Genomic DNA, 21,877 nt, shown 5'->3' with positions numbered 1-21,877 from the left:
GTTTGTGAGCCTGTGTAATGGTGTAGCTGCTGCCCCATAAAGACCATATGAGGATGCGGGAAAGCAGCTCTGATGAAGCTCTGTCCTCCCAGGTAAATCCTTCCATCATGCTGGAAAGCTTGCTAAGATCAGGGTGAGCTAAAGGGGATGAAACATTCCGTTCTGCGGGGAAGCACCCCAAATTCAAAGAGCAAACAACTCAGGAGCTTTAGGAACTCCCTAAAACAGATCAGATTTACGACCCCAAGCTCTTTCCTCAAGGACTATAAAAGCAAACAAGCCCACTCCACTCCCAGACAAGCTAAGTTGCCTGTCAGAAAACCTCCACAACCTGCCGAGCCGACTCAGTGCTGTACAGTGAGCTACATTTTTCCAGATTCTGTGAGTTATTACCTATGTTGGGGTGAGGTTTGGGGACACAGCTGTCTTGAATATCTGCTCCTATAAATAATCCTCACCCACACTGCTGTATGTGTACCCAGTAAATTCCAGTTCACCAAGTTGGACTTCAGCAGTACCTTGCTTCCAGTTTTCTAAATCTGGTTGAGGAGATTCATGATTCGTTTATGAATCCCCAGGAACTGCATCATACAAGAGAGAATCCAGGTCCCAGAGGATGCAATGCTTGGGACATCTCAATACATTAGTCATTGATGATCTCTGCACTACTCAAAGGAGACACGGTTGTCCCTTAGTCCTCTCAAATACTCCTAAACAAATCCCCAGATGATCAAAATCCTTACATTAAAAAGTGTAATGTTGGCAGAAAGATCTATGCACATCCACAGCTAAGCTTTCAATCACTCGTGGATTACTTATAATACCTAACACAAAGTAAACACCACATAACTAGTTATTCCATAATGTCTAGGGAAAAATGACATGGAAATCGCCAGCGCACGTTCAGTACAGATGTATTTAAAAAGAACACCTTAACCCTGCCTTACGTTGCATGCACTGAAACGGAGGCCTGGGAGACAGGCTGGCCCTCCTGGCTGCTCAGGTAGGTAGACCATGAACATGGCAGGTATCTTGATCAGGATTCCCCATCTCCAGCTGTTATATCAGCTACACAGCTGCCTACCCTGAGTTAAACAGGCCAGCTTAGGCCTTCCATGCTAAAGGGCTGGAGAGCTTTACATCAGGAGAAGAAAATGCCTCCAGAGGAAAAGGAAGTGCTTGTGGACTTCTTGATTTGTTACCCGATTATGGTCCATGCAGGGGTGATAGACACATCTGGTGTCTGTTCCCATCCCACAAAAATCATAAGATCAACACCAGAATTTGACCCCAACTGTATTCAAGGACAAGTTCAGCTCAAGGTCTTGGAGTCACTTTCAACCCATAGGGCTCCACAGAGGTGCTTGGCATGGTGGGGTCCTGGAGGAACAGTGTGTCGAAGGTCATTCTCCCTCAGTGCTCAGGAGACAATCAACACCAGAGCCAGCATTTGGGGCCACTGCTGAGAGAATGCTCAGTCCCAAGGAGAACTAGACTCCAGGAGCACAAAGCCAGGTCCATCTCAGAGTTGACTGGAAGCATCTGAGCCCTACGTCAATTGCAGGAAAGAAGAGACAGGGGTGCGCTCATCCTCTACTTAGCCATACTACATGATCAAAGTAGATTGGAATATCAAAATGAAAGGCTGCCCGACTTTCATTTGCTCTTCAGCAAACAGTTTGATTTGGTCTGAAACCTCGGCTGTCGTCAAAGACAGCAACAGGGTTCAAAGAAGGGTCATGCTGAGTCTTGAGCTAGCCAGGGTTCAGGGAGGGGAATGGTGGATGAGGTCAGCTGTGGCAGGCAGGTCACTGTCCTCCGTTACCTGCACAGTGAGCTCCTGCACACAGACTTATGGCACACTAGGAAAACTAGACTCCAGGACCACAAAGCCAGGTCTATCTCAGAGTTGACTGGAAGCATGTGAGCCCTAAGTCAATTGCAGGAAAGAAGAAAGGTGCTTGGCATGGTGGGGTCTTGGAGGAACAGTGTGTCGAAGGTCATTCTCCCTCAGTGCTCAGGAGACAATCAACACCAGAGCCAGCATTTGGGATCCTCTTGCTTGTGGAGGAAGAGGCGTATGCTCATCCTCCACTTAGCCATACCACATGATCAAAGTAGTTATTCTATAGTAACACTAATCTCACAGCATGGCCCAGAGCACAGTGGGGATGTATAAGCATCAGGAAGAGGTTGCCACCTCCTCCAGAAAGCCATCCTGTCTTGCCACCTTTTCACTTACCCTATAATCTGGAAAATGGGTGTATTAATGAGGATAGAACCCACGAGGGCAGAGATCTAGCATCTTCCCCCAGACTCAGCTTCCAGTAGGACTATAGGGTAGAGCTGAACTCCAGCAAAATGTTCCACTGGCCCAAAGCTGATACTATTCTATGACACTGGGGACAGTGTAAGTGCATAGGTCGGTGGAGGAGCTGGGGCATAGTCCTTGTAAAGCAGGACACCTGTCTCACCTCACTCTGAGTCTGGAAGGTACTGCTTCTAGCACACGGTCTCAGGCTTGCCCTGGATGGACCAGTGTTGCCAGGTTAGCTGGATGCACTGTCTGCAGATGTAACCTGTTCCTTAGGGGACCTGGCAGGGGTGTCACCTCCTCCAGGACACTCTCCACTGGAGCTTCAGTCTCAGTCTGCTCCTTCCTCATCCTGGTGTATGTCATGGGGTGGGGTACTCTATTTCCTGAACCTCTCACATACCCTGACACCTCACTCTCTGCTTTCTGTACCCCAATGTCTCAGGCCTGGGCCAGCTCAGATGTTTCTATGAGCGAACAGACTTTCCATCTGGCCTTATTTCCCAACTGTGTGCATTGAGCCAACTCTACCTTGCATGAGCCTCAGTTTCCCAGCTTGTAACTTAGAGCCCCTGCAAAATACCGACGGGGCTTTCCTGGGTGTAATTTCTAAATCTGTATGAAAATGGGTCATGCAAGACCTCTTGTAAGCTGGAGGGAACTGGGAATCAGGTTACACCCATACTGGCTATGGCTAGAATTTCACTGTGTAAATTATAGAGCCCCATTGCCCAGTTTGGGTATAACTGGGATCTGGGGTTCCGGGGCATCACCCACATTTATATCCCATTCTGAGAGTCAGGAGCTGAAGTCCTGGGCACCGTGCAAGCCACCTGCCCAGGCTGATGCGGCTGTGGACATGAACATACTAGGAACAAGGAAACACAAGCCTGCCACTTCAGGTGGTTTGCCTTTGTCCATCCTTCTCAGCAGAGCACCAAGCATTCTGTGGACACCATCAAACACAGCATCAGCAGATTGCCTTCAGTCCAGGGAGGAGTGGCTTGCAGCTCTGTGGCATCCCGCAGGTCTCCTGTATCCTTCTCCAGGAAGTGTCAGAGTGTCCCCCACTGATGGCCATAATCAGAGCATGCAGGCTGCCACCACATGCTGGGCCCATCAGCTCTGGGTTTCCTGGAGAGAATTTCCTCAAAGACTTTTCAAAGCTATGTCTTCCTGTACATGTTGATTATTCCCACACACTGATTAAACCATGAAGACAGAGCAGCAGTATCAGCACAGTGTGTCCTGAGCACATTAAACATCAAGGATGGGCAAGCTTCCCTGCGACACTACAACAGCAGGGACCCCACATTCCCGGCTGGGGCCCTGCAGGTTCATTGGCCTTGCTCTGCTCCAGACTGAGCTGCTTAGCATCCAACTCCAATCAGGCAGCACAGAGATCTTAGGTGGATTGGACAATACCCATAGAGCAATGTCAGACCCAGGAGATAGGCTCTCTGCAGGGGATGCTAAGTGAAGGGGACAGTTCCTTCAGGTGGGGTGAAATACAAGGCTGCACAGAGAGAAGAGACCCTGAGGATGCAGTGTATTGTGAAATTTGACAGAAACACACAAAGTGACAGAGAACCTAACCTGAGAGGGATGGAGCTCCCAAGCCAACCTCAGTCTCAATTATTTCATAGACTTTGGTGTAAAAGATCACCTCCTGGTAAACCAGTTCCTATTTGTTACTTTATTTCAATGTTTTGCTTTTGAGATTAGATCTTTTGTAGCCAAGACTGCCCATAAATCCCTAAGCCTCAAGTCTCTCTTCTGAGAGCTGGAGTCACAGGCCTATGCCATTATCCTTTGCTTGTTATAGTTATTGCTGAGTACCCTACTCTCGAGAATACTATGCACAGGGTTTATTTTCTTAAAGCTATGTCAGTGCATGTCCCCATGGAGGCGTCACTCCTTAGGAATCCTCCATCCTGTTTTTTTTAAACAAGGTCTCTCAGTGAGACCTGAAACTTGTCTAGTAGGTTACACTGGACTCCCTGGGAACTGCAGAGGTTCTCTTGTCTCTGCCTGCCCAACACTGGAACTACAAATACATGTTATCATCACTCTTACTTTTTAAAGTGTGGGTGGTGGGGACCAAATGAAGGCCCTTACACTCTACGGCAAGCACTTTCTTAACAGACCCATCCCCCAAGTCCTTAACTAATCAGTTCTGCATTTCCTGGAGAGAATTTTAGCATTTGGCATCATTGCAGAGAACACATCACACTTTTATCTATGAACTTTTTGCCTCAAACTCTTACTGAGTACTGTTTAACTCGTGTGTGTGTGTGTGTGTGTGTGTGTGTGTGTGTGTATGTGTGTGTATATGTGTGTATGTGTGTGTGTGTGTGTGTGTGTGTGTACAGCATGCACAGGTTCAGCTTTTTCTTATTACAGGTTATCTCTGAGCAAGAATTTTACTTTGCCCATTTTCCAGTTGGGGTGTTGCCTTCATCCTTCTTTTCTTCATCTTCCTCCTCCTCACCAACTTCCTGCCTAACTGGTCCAGTCACACCCTCCTGCACACATTTCATGGAGTACAGAGAGTGAACACCCTGTCTTGTTTCTCATGTGAAGCACAGCATCCTGTCTCCATCCACTCAGCATGGCACAGGGAGCAGGTGTTTGAGAGATGGCCCTGCCAGGTTGAAGATTACCTCCTTTCTTAGGATGTCTGGCATCTTCATTGTAAAAGTTCCAAGGTTCTACTAAAAAGCTTTCTCTGCATGCACTGACACCACTGTGTACGAGTGCATGACACTGGCCGGCTGTTACTTCTTGAGCCAACCTTGCATTCCTGAGAGGAATTCCATGGGGGCCTGGTGCCTGGTCCTTCTAACTGAATGTGGTTTCTTATAGTCTCAAGTGCCTTTGTGTTCAGATGTCTAAGGCTTACAATTGTTCATGAAATGCCTTTGCTGATTCTTTGACAGTCAGGATGATACCAGATTCACAGATGTGGTGGCTAATACTATCAGCCTCCAGGTACACCCACACGAGATTATCTAGCATGGGTGATCCTCTGGCCATGCCTGAGACAAGTCTCTTCAATATGTTAATCGAGATGGGAAGGCCCATTGTGATTGTGGGAGCATCTTTCCTTGATGATACAGATAGTAGGCAAGATGAAAAAAATTCTTGTTTGTTTGGTTTTTGTTTTGTTTTGTTTTGTTTTTAATCTGCTTGTTGATAGCTGCTGCCACCACTGCCAGCCACTGCTTCTGACCCCTTTTGATGACGTCAGAACCACCTTTGTTGTCCTTCTGAAGTTGACTGAAGACCAGTGGCTCTCCATAATCCTCCGGGCTTCCAGCTTCTGACTGGGACGTCTGAGGTGCTCTGTGCTGTGGACTGAGCAGTTAGAGGGCTCTCTTCAGCCTCCTGAGTGTGAAGACAGCCACAATGGACTGTCCAGACCACAGTGTGTAAGCCAAATCTAATCAATACTATTGAATACATCCTTATTTTATGGGTTTGGTTCCTCTCGAGAACTCTGGTTGAGACAGAGCGAGGTGAAAAGAGGTTTCAACATGTCGATGAGGGTTTGAGGACAATTGGTTCCAATTCTCTGAAGCTTTCAGTGATTCACCAGAGAAATCTTGGCCTGGGGATTTCTTGTTAGGAGGCCCTGTGCTCATCCGTTCTGATTCTTCCTGCCATACTTCAACCCGACCACTTCTTCTTGAGTCAGGGTTGGTTGTTTATGTCTTTCTCTGGGTGTCTGTGCCCTTCTCCCTGAAATCATCTTACACATTTGCAGACAGCTGTCTGCAGTGTTCTGTTTAACCCTCTTGATTTCTGTAAGTTGGGCAGACCCATCCTCTGTTCCTGGGTGATGGTTTGAGCCTTTTGCCTCTGCCCCCTCCCCCCTTCCCTGCTTTCTATCTATTTACCAAATTAAGGCCAGCCAACTTCAATCATTGTCGAGTTCCTTGCTTTTATCCACACCTTCACTGCTTTCTCGCTTCTGCTTAATTTGGATGTTATCTGCTCTACTTCTCTGAGCATGGTCAGAAGGCTACTGTTGTTTGGATAGCTTAATTACAGATGTATTTATATACAAAATATAATAATGACTGTATGTACCAGTCAACTTGCAAACTTGAAATTTTTCACATGTGGGTCTCCCAACTTAGTGCAAGCCAACTGCAGACCCTCCAAGGGCAGATCTAGGCTTCAGAGAGACAGAGATGCCAAGACACAAAAGGAGTGCCATGAAGGCTTCATACACAGCTTTCAAGTGCTTCTTTGCCCACAACTCAGACACCAGGGGACCAGCCTGCAGCTGCACAGTTGCATTAAGAGCTTACATATGTCCTTAGTGACACACCTTGAAACTGACTCCCAGTGTTCACCATAAAACCTTAATCCCAATACATTATGTTGAACCACCGACGTCTTGTCATGAGAACTGCATTCTCATCAACAGATCTAGGCCAGCAGTCAAGGATTGTGAAGAGAGAGTTTGGCCCATGTGAGAACATGGTGGCCTTGACTAACACTCCCCAGGCAATACTGGACTTGGCTTTCCCAGTCTCTGAAACAGAGAAAAACTCATTTCTGTTCTTAATAAATTGCCCAGGGATTTATAAATTACAGGGATGTTGTTTGAGTCGTAGAGTGGACCAACAGAAACAATGAAGGACAGCACCTCCCCCTGGGAAAGTGGACCCTGCTGCCTGCTGTGTCCTCTGATGCCCTGAATGCCCATCAGCTCTCAGGGTGCAGCAAGGGACACTGCTGGCATGTGGTTGCCTGCCAATGGAGAGAGCACAGGTGGAAGGTCCCCCAAGGTGATAGCCCAGCAGATAGCCTTCCTGCATTGCAACTCCAAAGAAGCCAGCTCCTACAGCCCCTTTCCACTCAGCTCCGCCCAGCTCTTCCCTTGCCTGACCAGTGCTGCCCATAATGGCTTCTTTCATCCCAGTGCTTGTGCTGCATTGTGAGGTGAGGCAGGGGACTGACTCACTACATCTATGTTGAACCATGTCTGATCCCTGCCAGGACTTGCTTGTAAGGCTGCAAGGCTTGCTGGTAGACCAGCCAGGTTCACACAGCTACTCCTCAAATACTCCCCCCCACCTTCCTCACACCACTTAGTTACTTTATTAAAGTAAGATACTAACCAGCTTCTAACATCAGTATCCAAAGTACTATGTCTCCCCAAACTCCTGGAGCTATTGCGATAAGGACATCAATACAGAGTTCCCTCATAAGGGTGAGAGACCAAAGAAGGAATTGGCTGGCACCATCAGGCCTGCTCAAAGCCCTGGGCCTCTCAGTCCCCAGATATCATGATATGGGGAGTCACAGATCAGGGACTGCATACCCTGTCTGGATTCTCCAGCCTCATCCTCTGGAGAATGGACTCTCATGGCTCCCATCAGCTACCTGTCCTCACTGGGAGCTAACACAGAGTGTGCCTTGTAGAACTGTGACAGCAGCAGGTATGTGTTCCTGGAAACCACAAACTCCAGCATGGCTCAACACATACAGCAGGCCCACTATTGCGGCCAGTTCCACATCAAGGCCTTGAGATCAGTCGGTACTGGAAAACCTTCTAGACCATAGAGGAGCAATATGGGATGCTCAAAATCCCATTCCAGCCTGAGGCAGGACAGAAAGAAATAAAAGATCCTAGGGACACAGGGAATGAAAAGGAAGCCCTCGCCCTAGAGTCTGCATGAAGTTTCTTAGCAACCAAGAGTCCAGACTTCCAACTCCACTCATATCTGTTGTGAGGCTGCCAGGATAGAGAGAATATTCCATTTTATTTTTCTTTCCAATATAACCTTTAATAAAGTATAGCAATAGTATTTCTAGAGTTGTTCATATATATATATATATATATATATATATATATATATATATATATTATATATATATATATATATATATATATATATATATATATTATATATATATGTTCTTTCATATATATGTATATGCATAATACATAGATATGTATATAATATAGACACACACACACATGTGCACACATACATGTGCACACACACACACACACACACACACTCCTAAATAAGAATGTCAAATGAGCCCTGTTTGAAGCCTGAGCCTCTATGAACCTAAACACGGCCTTACTCTTTTTTTCCAGATTTATTTTCTGAGACAGTCAGAAATAAGACAAATTCTGCTTAGTGTAAAAACACCATTATTCCCTGTAACCGCCGCGATCTAGGGTGTTACCAGCTGTCCAACGGACCAAAGGAACCTCCCTATGACCTCATTTAAACTCCCGAGCCGCCTTCTGTGGTGCCACTTCGTTTATCTGCAGATGGCTACTGAAGAGACAACTGGGCATGTCTGTCGCTTTCCGGTGGCACCCATACCTGCACTCGTGTGTCTTACCCTTCCTTACTGCTGCTGTTCTATTAACCTCCTCTCTAAATCCGAGTCAAGTCTCTTCTTAATGAGTTCCAACTCCACTTCCTGTCATGTCGTCCTGAAACTCTCCTCTGCACCACAGTCACTTCTTCTACTTCTTCTGAGTGGAGGTCTCTGAGCAGAGCTCCTTGGAACAGTCCAGGCGGCAGTGTGGAGCTGCCTCTCCAGTCCTATCCCACCCCCACTGCCAAACTCTTGGTGTAGCACTTTGCCCTGAGGAACCTCTGGGAAAAGACAGAGTTCGATGACACGGGGATCCTGTTCTCGAACATTCTATCAGGAAAAGAAGGAACTTGGACAAGGAGACTGCCTGCCTCATTCGGTGGTTGCCAGGCAACCATGTCTGGAGTCACCATGTTGAGAATTAAGCATGCTCATCCCCTCACTTGCTCAGCAGTCCGGCGGCCTACTTCTGTTAGTGCACAGAGAGGCAGCAATTTCCCAGCAGTCCAAGCTGCTTTCTGGAGACACGGGCTAAGGTCCTCTCCATTCTGAGGCTTCTTTTCCTTCATCTAGATCAGGGCGCCCCAGAGCCAGGGTAGGGCCAGGGGAGCCTGAGTCCTAAGCAGGAGCCTTGAGGAGGATCCTCTCAGCTATGCACACATATCAGGCAGCTGCTAGATTGCTCTGCCATGTTTCTGAGACTCAGAACAATAAGATCTGAAAGGACCCAAGGGACACTATGCCTAAATGACCTCCTCTATTTTGCCACTGAACTGTAAAGAAGCATACAGGCTATCAATTCAGTGACCATCAAACCCCACGGCCACAACTGAGGCTGGAAAAGCCTCTGGACTATGATCCCGTAGAGATGCCTCCTTGGTGGTCCTGATGTAAGTTGGTATCCAGGGAACTAAGGCCCTTCTCATGGCACCTCCCTCCCAGACGTCATCCATGGCTTGCTCAGAGCTGACCAAGTTCTGATGCAGAGTGACCGAAGCTCCACCTAGATCAGGCTGATCTTCAGGCACGAGGGCTGTGCTTGGGAAAGGTAGAGTGTAGCAAACACTTCCTAGGTGTCTCTCAGCTTCCAGGAGTTTACAGCACAGCCTATATCAAGTATGGCTGGATGTCACTGGATTGAGTCACTGACCGCTCCACTTGAGGATGCCTAGGCTGCTCACATTGGCAACCAAAACCTACATTATGAAATAGAGGTCCATGCAAGGAGATGTTGGTCACTACCAGACCCACAGACTGGCTGTAGACTGAGAACAGTTTCGAGAAAACCTCAGAGTTTTTAAATGAAAGTCTATCAGGAATCTGGTTGTGTCTCCCTATCAAGGAGATGCTGAGGTAGCAAGTAAGGCCCTTCCACGTCCTGTACTGTGGCAGGGCCCCTGCAGGCATCTGCCTGACCACTGCTGAAGCAGATTGCTCAGCCTGGTTGGTCTTGTTATCCAAGGAAAATGCTGCTCTCCAGTTGGACCACCAGGAATCTTTGTTCTGAACTTGTGCAGGCTCAGCGTGTGGTCTCTGAGGCATGACATTATGGATGGCCAGACTTCTTATTCCCTGGGGCCATGAGAGACACTCTGCTGTGTCCAATTTCCAGCAACTCTCATTCCTGAAGTCCTAGAAGATTGTGTGCATGCCTGTATTCTATTTGCAAGCCTGGTTTCCTGTGAGTATATGCTTTGCATTCACGACATGACTCTGTTAAGCATTTAAGGAACCCGTGGGCTCTATTTTCTCATATTCATGGAACTTTTCATTTTAGTTTTCTTTAAATTTTTATATTACATTTATTTATTTTTGTAGGGTATGGATGTGCAGGTACCATGAGATAGGTGTGGAGGTCAGAGGAGAACCTATAGCACGACTTCTCTCCTTCTGCACCTGGGTCCTGAGGATCAAACTCCAGCTGTCAGTCTTAGCAGCGTGTGCCTGTCACTGTCACATCTCTGGCCTTTTCTGTTTAAGGTTCTTTTTATTTTTTTTTAAGTTGTATTCAAGCATTTACTTGTGTATGCATGTGAGAGTTATGCCATGGCATGTGTGTGGAGATCAGAGGTCAAGGCAGGGAGTTGCTTCTCTCCTCAGGCCTTGTGGGTTCTGCAGATAGGACTCTCGTTGTTAGGCTTCGCGACACCAAGCACCTTTAACCACTGAGTCACTTCGCAAGTGAAATTTTCACTTTCTCGATGGGATACTTGGAGACAAAGGAGTTTATGTTTTCACAAAGTCCAATTTCTTTCCTTTTCTTTTGTTGCTGTTGTTTCTAAGTACCTTTGGTCAAAGCCAAGACTGGTGGGGAATTACTGATCTCGTGAGGGTTACAGTCTTCACCCTTCACTTATGATGTTCATGCAGGAGGGTGTGAGGTAGGGCTCTGATGTTACTCTTCAGCATGGGGATATCTAGTTGTCCTAGTGACATATATAGAAAAGACCTCTCAGAGGAGTCTCTGGTAGCCTAGTGGAAAATCAGGCAACTGTAACTGAAGGTGGATTCTGCATTCTTAACCCCTTGTAGCCAATTCTAAGAGTGGAGGTCACTTGCTTCCTCATCTTTTCTGGATGAACTCCCAAGATAAAAGGTCCCATCCTTACCCAGAAACATAGCAGCCATCTTTACACGGACTGGAACTGCAAATGTGCCCCCTGTCCCTCTTCTCCAGCAGAGTCCCCCATGGCCACATCTGGTGTATGGAAATCTTGTGTTACTGAGAGAAAGGCGATGCTCCCCAGATTGGTGTCATGGAACATTTGGTGTCTTGTATTGCTCTCAAGCCTTGAGACAGACTGCTGTTGTCCCCATCTGTTCAGGAATACGTGGGTTTGTGCTCATGAGCTCTAGGTGGTGAGCAGACATGGAGATGGAGCCTTGGGCCAGAACGTTGGATCTACTTTTCCTCTAAGCCCATGATGCTATTCCTACCATGAAGTGCAGTCTACTACATTTACCCAGGCAGCTCCCAGGCAGGTGACAGAATCATCAACATCAGCCAAGCAGGGGCCTGGAGAGTCCCCTAAGGGGGATGACGCTGGGCACATACAGAAGAGAGAACAGAAGACAACTATGGGGCACCTGTCTGCACTTGAGGGAATACTCCTCATGCAGGGACTGCTTGCACCCCCACTCCAGCCTGCCCTCCTCAGCTCCAGATGGGACATCCATGGACACCACTCTTCAGTAAACTCCAGTGCCCCGAGGAGCATCTCTCCTCCAAAGGCAAGCAAGGGTCTCACCTTTCCCTGCCCACTGTCACCTCACAGCCATGCTTTATTTGTATTTCCTTCCAAAGGAATTTCAGGAGAACTCAGCAAAAAAGAAGGAGACAGCTTCTCTATGCTTTGGCCAGGGGGAGAGTGTACACAGTTTTCTGCCGAGAGCCCAGCAGGGTTCTTAGTCCAGGGCAGCACCAGGAAGGGGGCATGCGGGGTAACCCGGAGCTTCAATACACACAGCCAGTGCTGCAGAGACGTGCTCTGTGTTCACAAAGCAGAGCTCCAAGGTTAGGTCTGCTTGTTGATATTTGTGTTAAAATGAGAAGCCCTGGAGCAGGCAACCAGATTGCTTTCAGGACTCTTTTCTTGTGGCTTTCTGTAAAGTGGATCGGATTTGTAAAGCAGTGACTAAGGTCATGGTGCTGGAGACTGGTTCCTGCAAAATTGCCTCAGCTCAGACTCAAGGCCAGGGAAGACACTACGGTGACACTATGAAGTCAGTCTCATCGGCAGCTCCCTCTTTCCACGGAGGGGAGCTTTCTAGTGATCTCTTCATTCCCTAAGACCCTGCCCAAATTCTCCTTCAGGGATACACTCTTGCCCAGGTGAGGCACCCCAGCACTCACAGCATTGTGTTGGGGGGGCGGTCTATGGATCAGGTGTTTTGAGATTTCATCTCCCTTATACCTTTCTATACTTGATCCATCTCATTTGGATGAATAAATGACAGAATGAATGGTGAATAAATGAGCGAGCAAATTTACCAATAGCTACAAAGTCAGCCAGCAAGAGAACCTGTGACAACCGCAGGAGCAGTGGGTTACTACTTTTGCTTTGAATCCAGGGTCAGCATAGACCACTCCAGGCTAAACATCACTGGTGTTCAATGTCAGCTGGGCCACCCGGCCTTGACTGTCTTCAGCAGACACAATGGCATGCAAGGAAACTTATTATGCACACAGAGCAAGAAAACAGCAAAAGCAAAAATTAAATTAGAGGGCAGCCTAGAAAATGCCCACTGTGCAGAAAACTCGAGCAAACTAATTTGTTTGGCCTCCCTTGAAAATGGTGAGGTTTTAATTTGGGTCTCTGGGACCGGGCTCCTAAGGCAGCGGGAGGCTGTTGCAGGGAGGGACAGGGATTTGGTTTCAGATGGGCAGATCCAGATTCAATTAGCACTCAGTCCGGACCCTGTCTCCCTGAGGCTGGTGGAATGAGTGAGAGAAGAGAAAGTGCTGTGGCTGCCAGCTCCACGACACCGCAGGGTGGTCCCAGAAAAAAAACAGTCTGTGTTTACCAAGAGGCTGCTACCACTCTGTCTATGGGGATCAAGATGCTGAGCCCGTGGAGACTAGGCTGCACAGAACCCAGTCCTTGGACCCCACTAGCTATGTACACGGTCAGATATGACCCACCAGAGAGTTCCTCTACCACCCTCTGCCCTGGTTAGCATGTTCGCCCTCATTCTGTACTTTCTTGACTGCTACAGTTGTCAAGCCCTTCTAAATTGGCAGCAGGAACGTGGGGTGCCTACAGCTCTAGGGGTCTATGGAAGATGCTGAGGAAAGTCGGGGTTCAGTAAGTTTAGCACCCTGTTTTACCTTACCACTGGGTCTCCAGCTGAGGGCAGGATCCCAGTTGAAGCTGACTCTAAACCCCAAGCTACACAGGGAAGCCAAGGCCTGAAAGACCCTCCTGCCTTGGACTTGGGTAAAGTAAACCCTGGCCAGGTACTAGCCAGATCTCAGATCCACAGTGAGTACCATTTGGAATCTGGTTCAGGATCTTGTCAACCCTGTTCTGACCATCCCTTAGATTCTGCTAATCCTTCTCTCAAGAACCTTCTTGACTTTGGGGAATAATTATCACACTGGACGTGGCTCAGCTTGCTATAATGAACATCTTTGTGGGCTGAGCACAGGCACCACATCTGGGTGGAGACTTTGAGTCTTTGACACCTGGAATCATGTAGCCAATGGCCTCTCCTATGTATATGGGGCATGCTGTTCATGGATACAATCATACTAGATATACCAGCCTAATGAAAGACTGCCCAGAGGCCTGGCCCTAGGGCTATACCTCAGAGTCTTGGCCTCATCATTCTGGAGAAGGCTTCTTCAGAGTGATGTCTGCTCACACAGAAACCCTAGAAGACTGGGCTCAGTACCCTGAAGTGTCACCAGAAGGCTGGGGACTCTTACCGTCCACACAAGCAGGCCGGGCTCGAGTGGTGCCTGCTATCTGTCCCTTTCTGCATGCACAGCGTGCTGTCTGCCGGGCGATCGTCCTCCGTGGCTGGCTGCTGTCCCGGTCTAGGGTCACAATCTCACAGGTTCCAGCTGCCAGCTGACCTGCAAGGAAGAAATAGCCACAAGCTAAGTGGCCACAGCCTGGAGGCCCACAGCCTGAAAGCCACCCAGCTCCCACCTAGAGTGAGGTTCACCACAGCTGTCCCAGCCAAAGAGATGTGGAGAGAGCTCTCTGTGACAGCTAGCAAACCATCTCCTATATGCTCTGCCAGGGATTCCAGTCAGCCCTATCCCAATGGACAGGAAATTAAATGTAGCCATCTCCTCTACCACACACGGAAATGAAATCTCAGAATTGCAGAGGAAGGTGCGCCCTTCCCCTCCTCCTCCACACACTAGGATTTCTAATCAAGCCAAGCCATGCAGCCTCCATTCTAATGTACACTACTCTTAAGATGTGCTATCTTGGAGCCACAAAATGGACAACCAACAGTGTAAATATATTGCAAGGAGGAACCATCATCCCCACCTGGGCACAGACACCAAGATGGCCAGGAACCAAGTTATAAATCCTTGAAGGCCCACCCATACAATATATATCAATGTATGTAAGAGGTACACCAAGATACACAGCAAATATGTTACATGTCCAAGGCCTGGCTGGCAGACACAGGAGACTATACAGATATACAGAGGAGGCAATCAAGTAAAAGCATAAGTTCCATGTGGGCATAGACTGGCAGGGGTGCATGTGCTGTGAGATACTCACATATGCATAGGGACATACAAGTTTCCACATGTAAACTGACACCTAGGTACACACCTCGTGTGCAAAAGTTTGCACATGTAAACCAACACCTAGGTACACATATGGATGTGCTCGTGTGCACACCCAAGGCTCAAACAAGTACATTCATCTATACTCAGGTGCACACAGGCTACACAGGTGTGTCCCTATAGGCACGAGGATCACATAGGTGTATTCATCTACATTCAGACACATAGAGGCTACACTGATGTGCCCATGTCAACACGCATGTATATAGGGATACACTCAGCTAGATGCATGCTTCATGTACGTTCTTGGGTAAATACACAAGGCACATGGAAGCTCCTATATAAACACATAGGTACACATGGGCACACTCAACTGCACATGTTCCAGGAATTGTTCTGTGTGGATACACAGGTACACAAGCACATATGATCCTGGGGGACACGTTTCTTGAAAGCCTCAAACTCACCTCAGGAGAGGGAATCCCAGTAGGATATAACCTCCTACAGTTTAAGGTGTCACTGTGTGCCCAATACCAGTAAGTGCTCAAGAGCAATTCTGTCCAATAAAGATAGCGTGGTATTCATAACAGGCCATAAAAATGAAAACCTGGCTACCTCGTAGGAGAACAGAGGGCATCCCTCAGCCTGGCTGGTGCTGCTGCCATATCATCCCAGCAGTGAGCCCAAGGTTCCTCCATCATGCCACTTCACAGCCTCATTAGGAAACCCTGAGATGTCACACACTCATGTGACAGGATCTCCCATCTACTCAGCACACAATAGGTGCCTACTATGAAAGCCTAGAGTAGTTGCTGAGCCCTGTGGGTACCCAGAGACCTCAAAGAACATGGCATCCTGCTTCTCATGGTCTCCTGGTTACAGGACACACCACAGCCTAACCAAGAAGCTGATTAGAGCAGGTATCACACACATTAGCAGAAAATATGAACAGGGTGGCTCAGCTTCAACAACCCAGTAATGTTCAGGTCACCAGGAACTCGGGACATGTCCTATCTGGATGTGATCTTGGACACAGGGGACGTACTTCCTAAAGCCAGGCCCCTTTGGCAAGTCAGGGTTAGGAAGAGCTGTTCAAAATGACTATATTCAGCTGCTCAGAACCGTGAAGGGTGCCAACAGATGGCGGCTTGTGTGCCAAGTTCACGTTGGGAGAATGGATCAGACACATTCTGAGGAAGGATGGGGCATCTTGGGCCTCTCTAAGGACCATGAGCCACTCCTTCTGCAAATGCCCATGCCTACTCAAGCAGAATGCAAGGGCCCAGCAAGAGCTGCCTCCCTCAGGCTGCCTGCTTTGACTCATTCTACCCATTCACACCCTCAATTACATGCTGTTGTTAAGAAGCAGCCATAAACAAACAAATACATAGACAAGGAGACGGGCAAGGCAAGAGGAGCACGGAGAACAACCAATCATCTCTAGGACCGAACCGAGAACCACAGCGCCAGGTCTGATGGGAGCCAAAAGGCAAACCGGCAGGAAGGAGATAACAAGCTCTGCAGCACATGAGAAAGAAGTAATTCCCTTCTTGTGCTTGCTGCTGCAATGTGTGGATGGGCAGCCACGTAGCCACCACCCCAAGTTACTATTTTAAGGCCTGAAGATTGTCTCTAGCCACTTTGCTACTCCTATCAAACTTGACCTACACACTGTGGTGAAGGTTTATAGTGTCTGGGCAATATTAGTGCAGATGGCTTCTCTGGCTGATGCTTGGACACTTGTCTAGAGCTGTCCCAACAAGGTGGGGAATACTACCAAGTTAATGACATCACACAGCTGTAGCTCTGGACACTGGGAATGTCTGTCCTGGGACATCAATGCACCACCCTGGTCCCCATTTCCAGTTCCCTATCAGCAGGAGCTCCAAGGTCATGTGGGATGACCAAAGGAACATGTGCAGGTACCTGTGTCTGCAAAGAGTAGGAGTGAGAGGGGCAGTGAATGACAAAACTCTGAGGTTGTCACTGAAGAAAGATACAGTGTAACTAGGCATGTGTCAGATGACCAGAAAGCATTGATTTACCTCCAAGGATGAGCCCAATCCCAGTACCTTAACAGGATCGATTTATACTCAGGTGCACAACTGTGACAGGAACTTCTTCCATAACTAGCTGATCTCACTTAACATGCCCCTAAGTTACCTCTTCCATATAGGCACCATGGCCTTCCACTGCTCTAAGATTGTGACTGCCCACGAGACCACCTGCAACCATTTACACTGTCTTGCAGGGGCTTTGCAGGTAATATCCCTATCCCAGCGTCTGACAGATGGACACCTCACAATCATGTCAATTCTCCCTGTGTCTGTGCTGTGTAAGAAAGATCTCCACCTGGTTCCCACATAGTGGGTAGGTAGAGAATCTGGACCTAGAGGAGTTTGATTTACAGAGCCATAGACCTGAGACATTTGCAGCAGGAGCAGGGTCTCAAAAATCCAGCTGTCTCTTTAAGAAAACGCACTGGGCACAGGCCTTCCTCTACTTGGGCTCAATCTGTTCTGTTTGCCCTGGGTGTTCCCTGAACACCAGAGGAAGGCTTAGGGTCTTAGGTAAGTCCCATGCAGGGGTGTGTTCCTGCTAGCCAGAGAGATGAGCAAACTTGGCTATTGAGTGAGTTGAGCTTTCAGTGTCTGGCTTTCAGGTGTAAATGTTTCTGCAGGGTTAGGCCATAGACCACAGCCCATTCATGCCCTTGAACAGCATGCAGAAACAGTAGGTACTGGTGTGCCTCAACAGCTGCTCTGCCTGCCAGCTCAGCACTAGGACTAGGCCTTGGAACAGATCTATGATAAACACACATGTTCTCTTCTCCACTGAGTGCTGATGACAAATGAATCAAATCCTGGGAGTTCCCCAAGGCAAGAGTTGACATTGTATAGTGGCCTACCAGAACCTTTCACTGCCCCATTTGCTGCGACCCTGGCATTGGTTCCATGTCACAGAGAATGTGATATGGATCTGGTTCTACATTGCATAGGTTAGGATCAGAAGTTAGCCGTACATTGAATGGGCCCAGTGGAGACACTGGTCTAGGGGCATCAATGGCTACACTTTCTCTGGGCATCCAATCCAGACCCACTCTATCCTTCTCCTCCTATATCCATAGGTCCTGAAGAAACACTTCTCTCAGGTCATGTCATACACATGTCAGACGTGGCACCAATGATGCAACAAGTGCCATAGTATATACATCTACACAACAAGATTCCCAGAGCCACAGTCAACCTCTGACTTTCTGGGTCTTAGAGACCTTGGTGGCCACAGGTAGGATGTTTAGCAATTCCAGCTACTTCATGTTTTCTGAGAGAGACACAATCTGTCCAGAGGATATAGACAAGTCCAGAGAACAGCAGACTGGAGAACACAGCACAGACAGGTCCATTAAAATGTCCGGCCATCCTCAGACCAGCAAATTAAGGCCAGGCCTTTGCTAATCCTGTCTCAAATTCTGGGTGATGAAGGCAGGACAGCTTTCAAAACCTATGGAAGATTTCATGTACCAGTCAGTGGCCCCAGATATGGTGACAAGGCTAGCCCTCAGCAGCTAGTGTACAAGGTTTCCAGAGCAGGTAGGCAGGAGGCCTTGAGGGAGGGGTCTGTAAGGAGTCAGGTCCCAGGTTCTCTCCTGCATGCCCCTCCACCTGAGGCACACACCGATGAGCTGTTTATCCCAACAGGGCCGTGACATACTTCTGAGAGGATATAGGATATGATGGACGTCAGAATAAAGACTCAAAGTGACTTTGACAGGAATAGACCGAGAGGGTGGCATTTAACAATCATAAATGTCAGCTCCGTGTTTGGATTACAATGAAAACACGCAGAGAGTCAGGAGGCCAGAGAGGCCCTCAAGTCTTTCTTAGGTGGTTTTCTCTGACCATGGGAGTCAGTGTCATTTAGAAGATGGAGAATTGGGTGAGACCAGTACGGAACAACACAGTAAGGAGAGGCAGGCCATGACCCTTCTGGGGTTCCCATGTCAGCCCATGGTTCACAGTTTGGCTCAGTGACAGAGGCCTCTTGTCCTTGGGTCACAGTATGCTGAGTATGACTGCTGTTCCCCAGTTCAGATCTGGTCCAAAATGTAGAGACAGTACTATGAGACTCCTGGGTGGTTCAAACAGCAAAGGGGACATCGAGGCCATGGGTCTTGGAAGGCCAGTAGGGAGGACCACAGGGTTGCAGGGTGACTACTCCACTTTATATACCTTCTTCATCTATAATGAGAGAGAGTTTGAGGCCAAATGGCTTGAGAGAAGGCCTTGGAGTGTCCTTGGCCCAAGATAGTGAGTCTGCTGGGCCCCTAGAAACCCTGGGAGGTAGTGATAGTTTCTGGTTAACAAACTCAGGCACCCACATCATTACAACTAGCAACCCATGCTTAGTGGTTCTCTAGACTGAGATGGAACAGGTGCTGGGGGTAAGGACAGGGTACTTAGTGGAGGATGTCAGTCAAGAATACTACAGAGCATCAGGCTTAGGCCTGGGGGAGGGGAATAATGGCTGAGCTCCAGGCTTTCCCCACATCATGACCTGCTAACCACTGGGAGGTCCAGGGAGGCCACTGAAGAAGCTCACGTGTGGGAATCACTTGACCTGCCTCCGTCTACATCTGCATTTCAGGAGTACAATGACGGGTTTGCACGCAGGGAACATGCTCTGAGATAGCATTTCTCATGGCTCCTAAAAAGCCTGCAAACCTTGTATGGTCATTTCTGTCATTCCATCTCAGCAGCTAGTAACAAGGACAGGGACCCCAGGGGGCCACAGCAGGAGGAACTGAGACTTTGAGAATGTAAGAAATGCATCATCCAGTCAACATATTGCTCACCTGGGTGCCAGTGAGGGCCATATGTGTCTACTATGTAAACAGACTGCTTCTATGCAGCCATGACCAAACTCCAGATTTGGCGGCATGAGCCCACGGGGTGCCCCGCCAGAGAAGCCTCCACACTCATTCTTTCCTGGTGCCCCTGTCACTGATCTGTGTCAGTATTCATGAGTGACATGCACCAGAAGTGATCTGCTATTTTGGGCTCTGTCACATGCCTTGGCCTGCCAGGCTGCAGAAAGGGCTCATTTCTGGGCTGTCTCTGAAATGGTGAAGTGTGTTAATCTGCTCAAAATAACACAAAGGGCTATAGATCTGACTTACCTATCCCGACAGCTACCCATACCACAAGGTTGAGGATCTAGACAGGCCCAAGAGCCCTGCTTGCACCCGCATTGTCCCTTTGCCCTACATTAGAGGATCCTTTGCCACAACACTTTCTTTCCTGTCACTCCTGGAAGGTGGGACAACTTCTGCTGTGCTGGGTGCCACCTAAAATCCTGGGTCACTGACCCATCTGGGCAGGCTGCACACCCACCCAACTTGGTCCACATAAACCTGATGGTGTTTCAAGTTTGGAAGTGGCCAGGGCCCTGACTCTTGTGAGAGATGATGCTGGGGCCAGACACTATTTACGATATCTCTATGTCCCTATCCTGCACAAGACCTCAACTTCAAACGGAAGACAACTAAACCATCAGTCCTGCCCAGGGCTCACAAATGAAGCTACTAATGTTTAGTTTTATCCCCAATTCTATAGACACACAGTACAAAGATTAAAATGTTCAGGGAAAAAAATGTTCTTAAGATCCAATGGAGAATCTATCTCGGTGTTTGAGATGGAATGAAAGCAAGCCTCAATTAAATCCCAGGATCAAATTCTCACTCACACTCTAGCTACTACTGAGTCAATTAAGTGTGTGCCACAGATCACAAAACCCAATTCTGCAGACCAGCTGAAGATTATCCCTGCATGATAAGTGTGAGGGTTGATTTTAAAAGACAGAGCAATATGGGCCATGCTGGCTGCTACCCACCTAGATATGTAGCTGGAGCAGAAGATAGCAAGGATTGGGTCAGCAGACCACAGGCTCTGTCCCTCTCTGGAAAGACCTAGTTTACTCTGCACTCAGTAGTCAGACCCCTACAGAGGGCAAGGGAAGGCACGGCTTTGTCACCAGTAGACAAGACAAGCCCAGGAACCAGGAAGCAGGAAGACAGGTTCACTGGCCCTGCATGGCTTGCGAAGACCCTGGTTTCAGAAGCCCTTCTCTGTCAAGGACCAGCTGTACTCCAATGAATTCCACACTCAGTGAGACCTACGGACCTCAGGAAGAATCCTCTGGATTCCCATGGCCTTGGCTTAGCTGTCTGGGACGGTGTCCCAAAATAAGGGAGTGAGAACTACACAGAGAGATAGCCAGCAAGATGGTACTGACCTCCTGATGGTGTAGGCATGCTGGCATCCCTGGATTCATATGTGAACATAGAAGAAGCCCTAAATAAGCATGCCTGACATGTTTTGGAGACATGGTTGAATGATGAAGCCAGCCCAACCTGCCCAAAGTTTTCTTTCTCTGTAAGTTACCAGAGAAATACAGGTATCTATCACATGCAGCCCTATACATGTCTTTTAGGGATACAACAGGCTCATGGTTGGGATGTACATACTCAAGCATATATAAACAGCATACCACCTACATATAAGAAATGCACCCTCACATAGCCAGACCATCATTTATTCACCCAGACATGCATACACCATGAGTATATACCCACACAATGGCACTTATATATATACAGATCACAACAGGCAGGCACACACAAATGGCAGATTTCATATAGACACAATGCTATATTATCATAGCGTATGAACACATGATGTAGCAGAGGCCGTGCACACCACAGCTTGCGAATGCACACTTACACTTAGGCCTATGAGCACGGTTGGAGATGTGTGTGCAATGTTCTTCAGGCTTTGCATTAGGATAGTCCTGTTGGCTATCTGTAGAACCAGTACCTACTTTCCCAATTCAAGCAAGCCTGCCCGGGGTACCCATGAGTTCCCAGGTAGTGTCCTTCACCTCTCCACTGGACATGGATC

At 48.1% G+C, this 21,877-nt stretch overlaps 1 protein-coding gene across 2 annotated transcripts in view; it reads right to left on the bottom strand.

Moving 5' to 3' along the window:
• Tafa5 (TAFA chemokine like family member 5) overlaps positions 1-21,877 on the bottom strand; it is a 224,096-nt gene that overhangs the window by 69,022 nt on the left and 133,197 nt on the right. For both annotated transcript variants that reach the window (XM_031352218.1, XM_031352228.1), the window contains exon 2: positions 14,097-14,246. In XM_031352218.1, coding sequence (XP_031208078.1) covers positions 14,097-14,246 — 150 coding nt within the window. The remainder of the gene's footprint in view (positions 1-14,096; positions 14,247-21,877) is intronic.

The sequence above is a fragment of the Mastomys coucha genome, unplaced genomic scaffold (genome assembly GCF_008632895.1).
Source record: "Mastomys coucha isolate ucsf_1 unplaced genomic scaffold, UCSF_Mcou_1 pScaffold11, whole genome shotgun sequence".
In the NCBI taxonomy this organism is placed as follows: domain Eukaryota; kingdom Metazoa; phylum Chordata; class Mammalia; order Rodentia; family Muridae; genus Mastomys; species Mastomys coucha.
The sequence above is the reverse complement of the archived record's forward strand: the minus strand, read 5'-3'. Positions and strand labels throughout refer to the sequence as shown.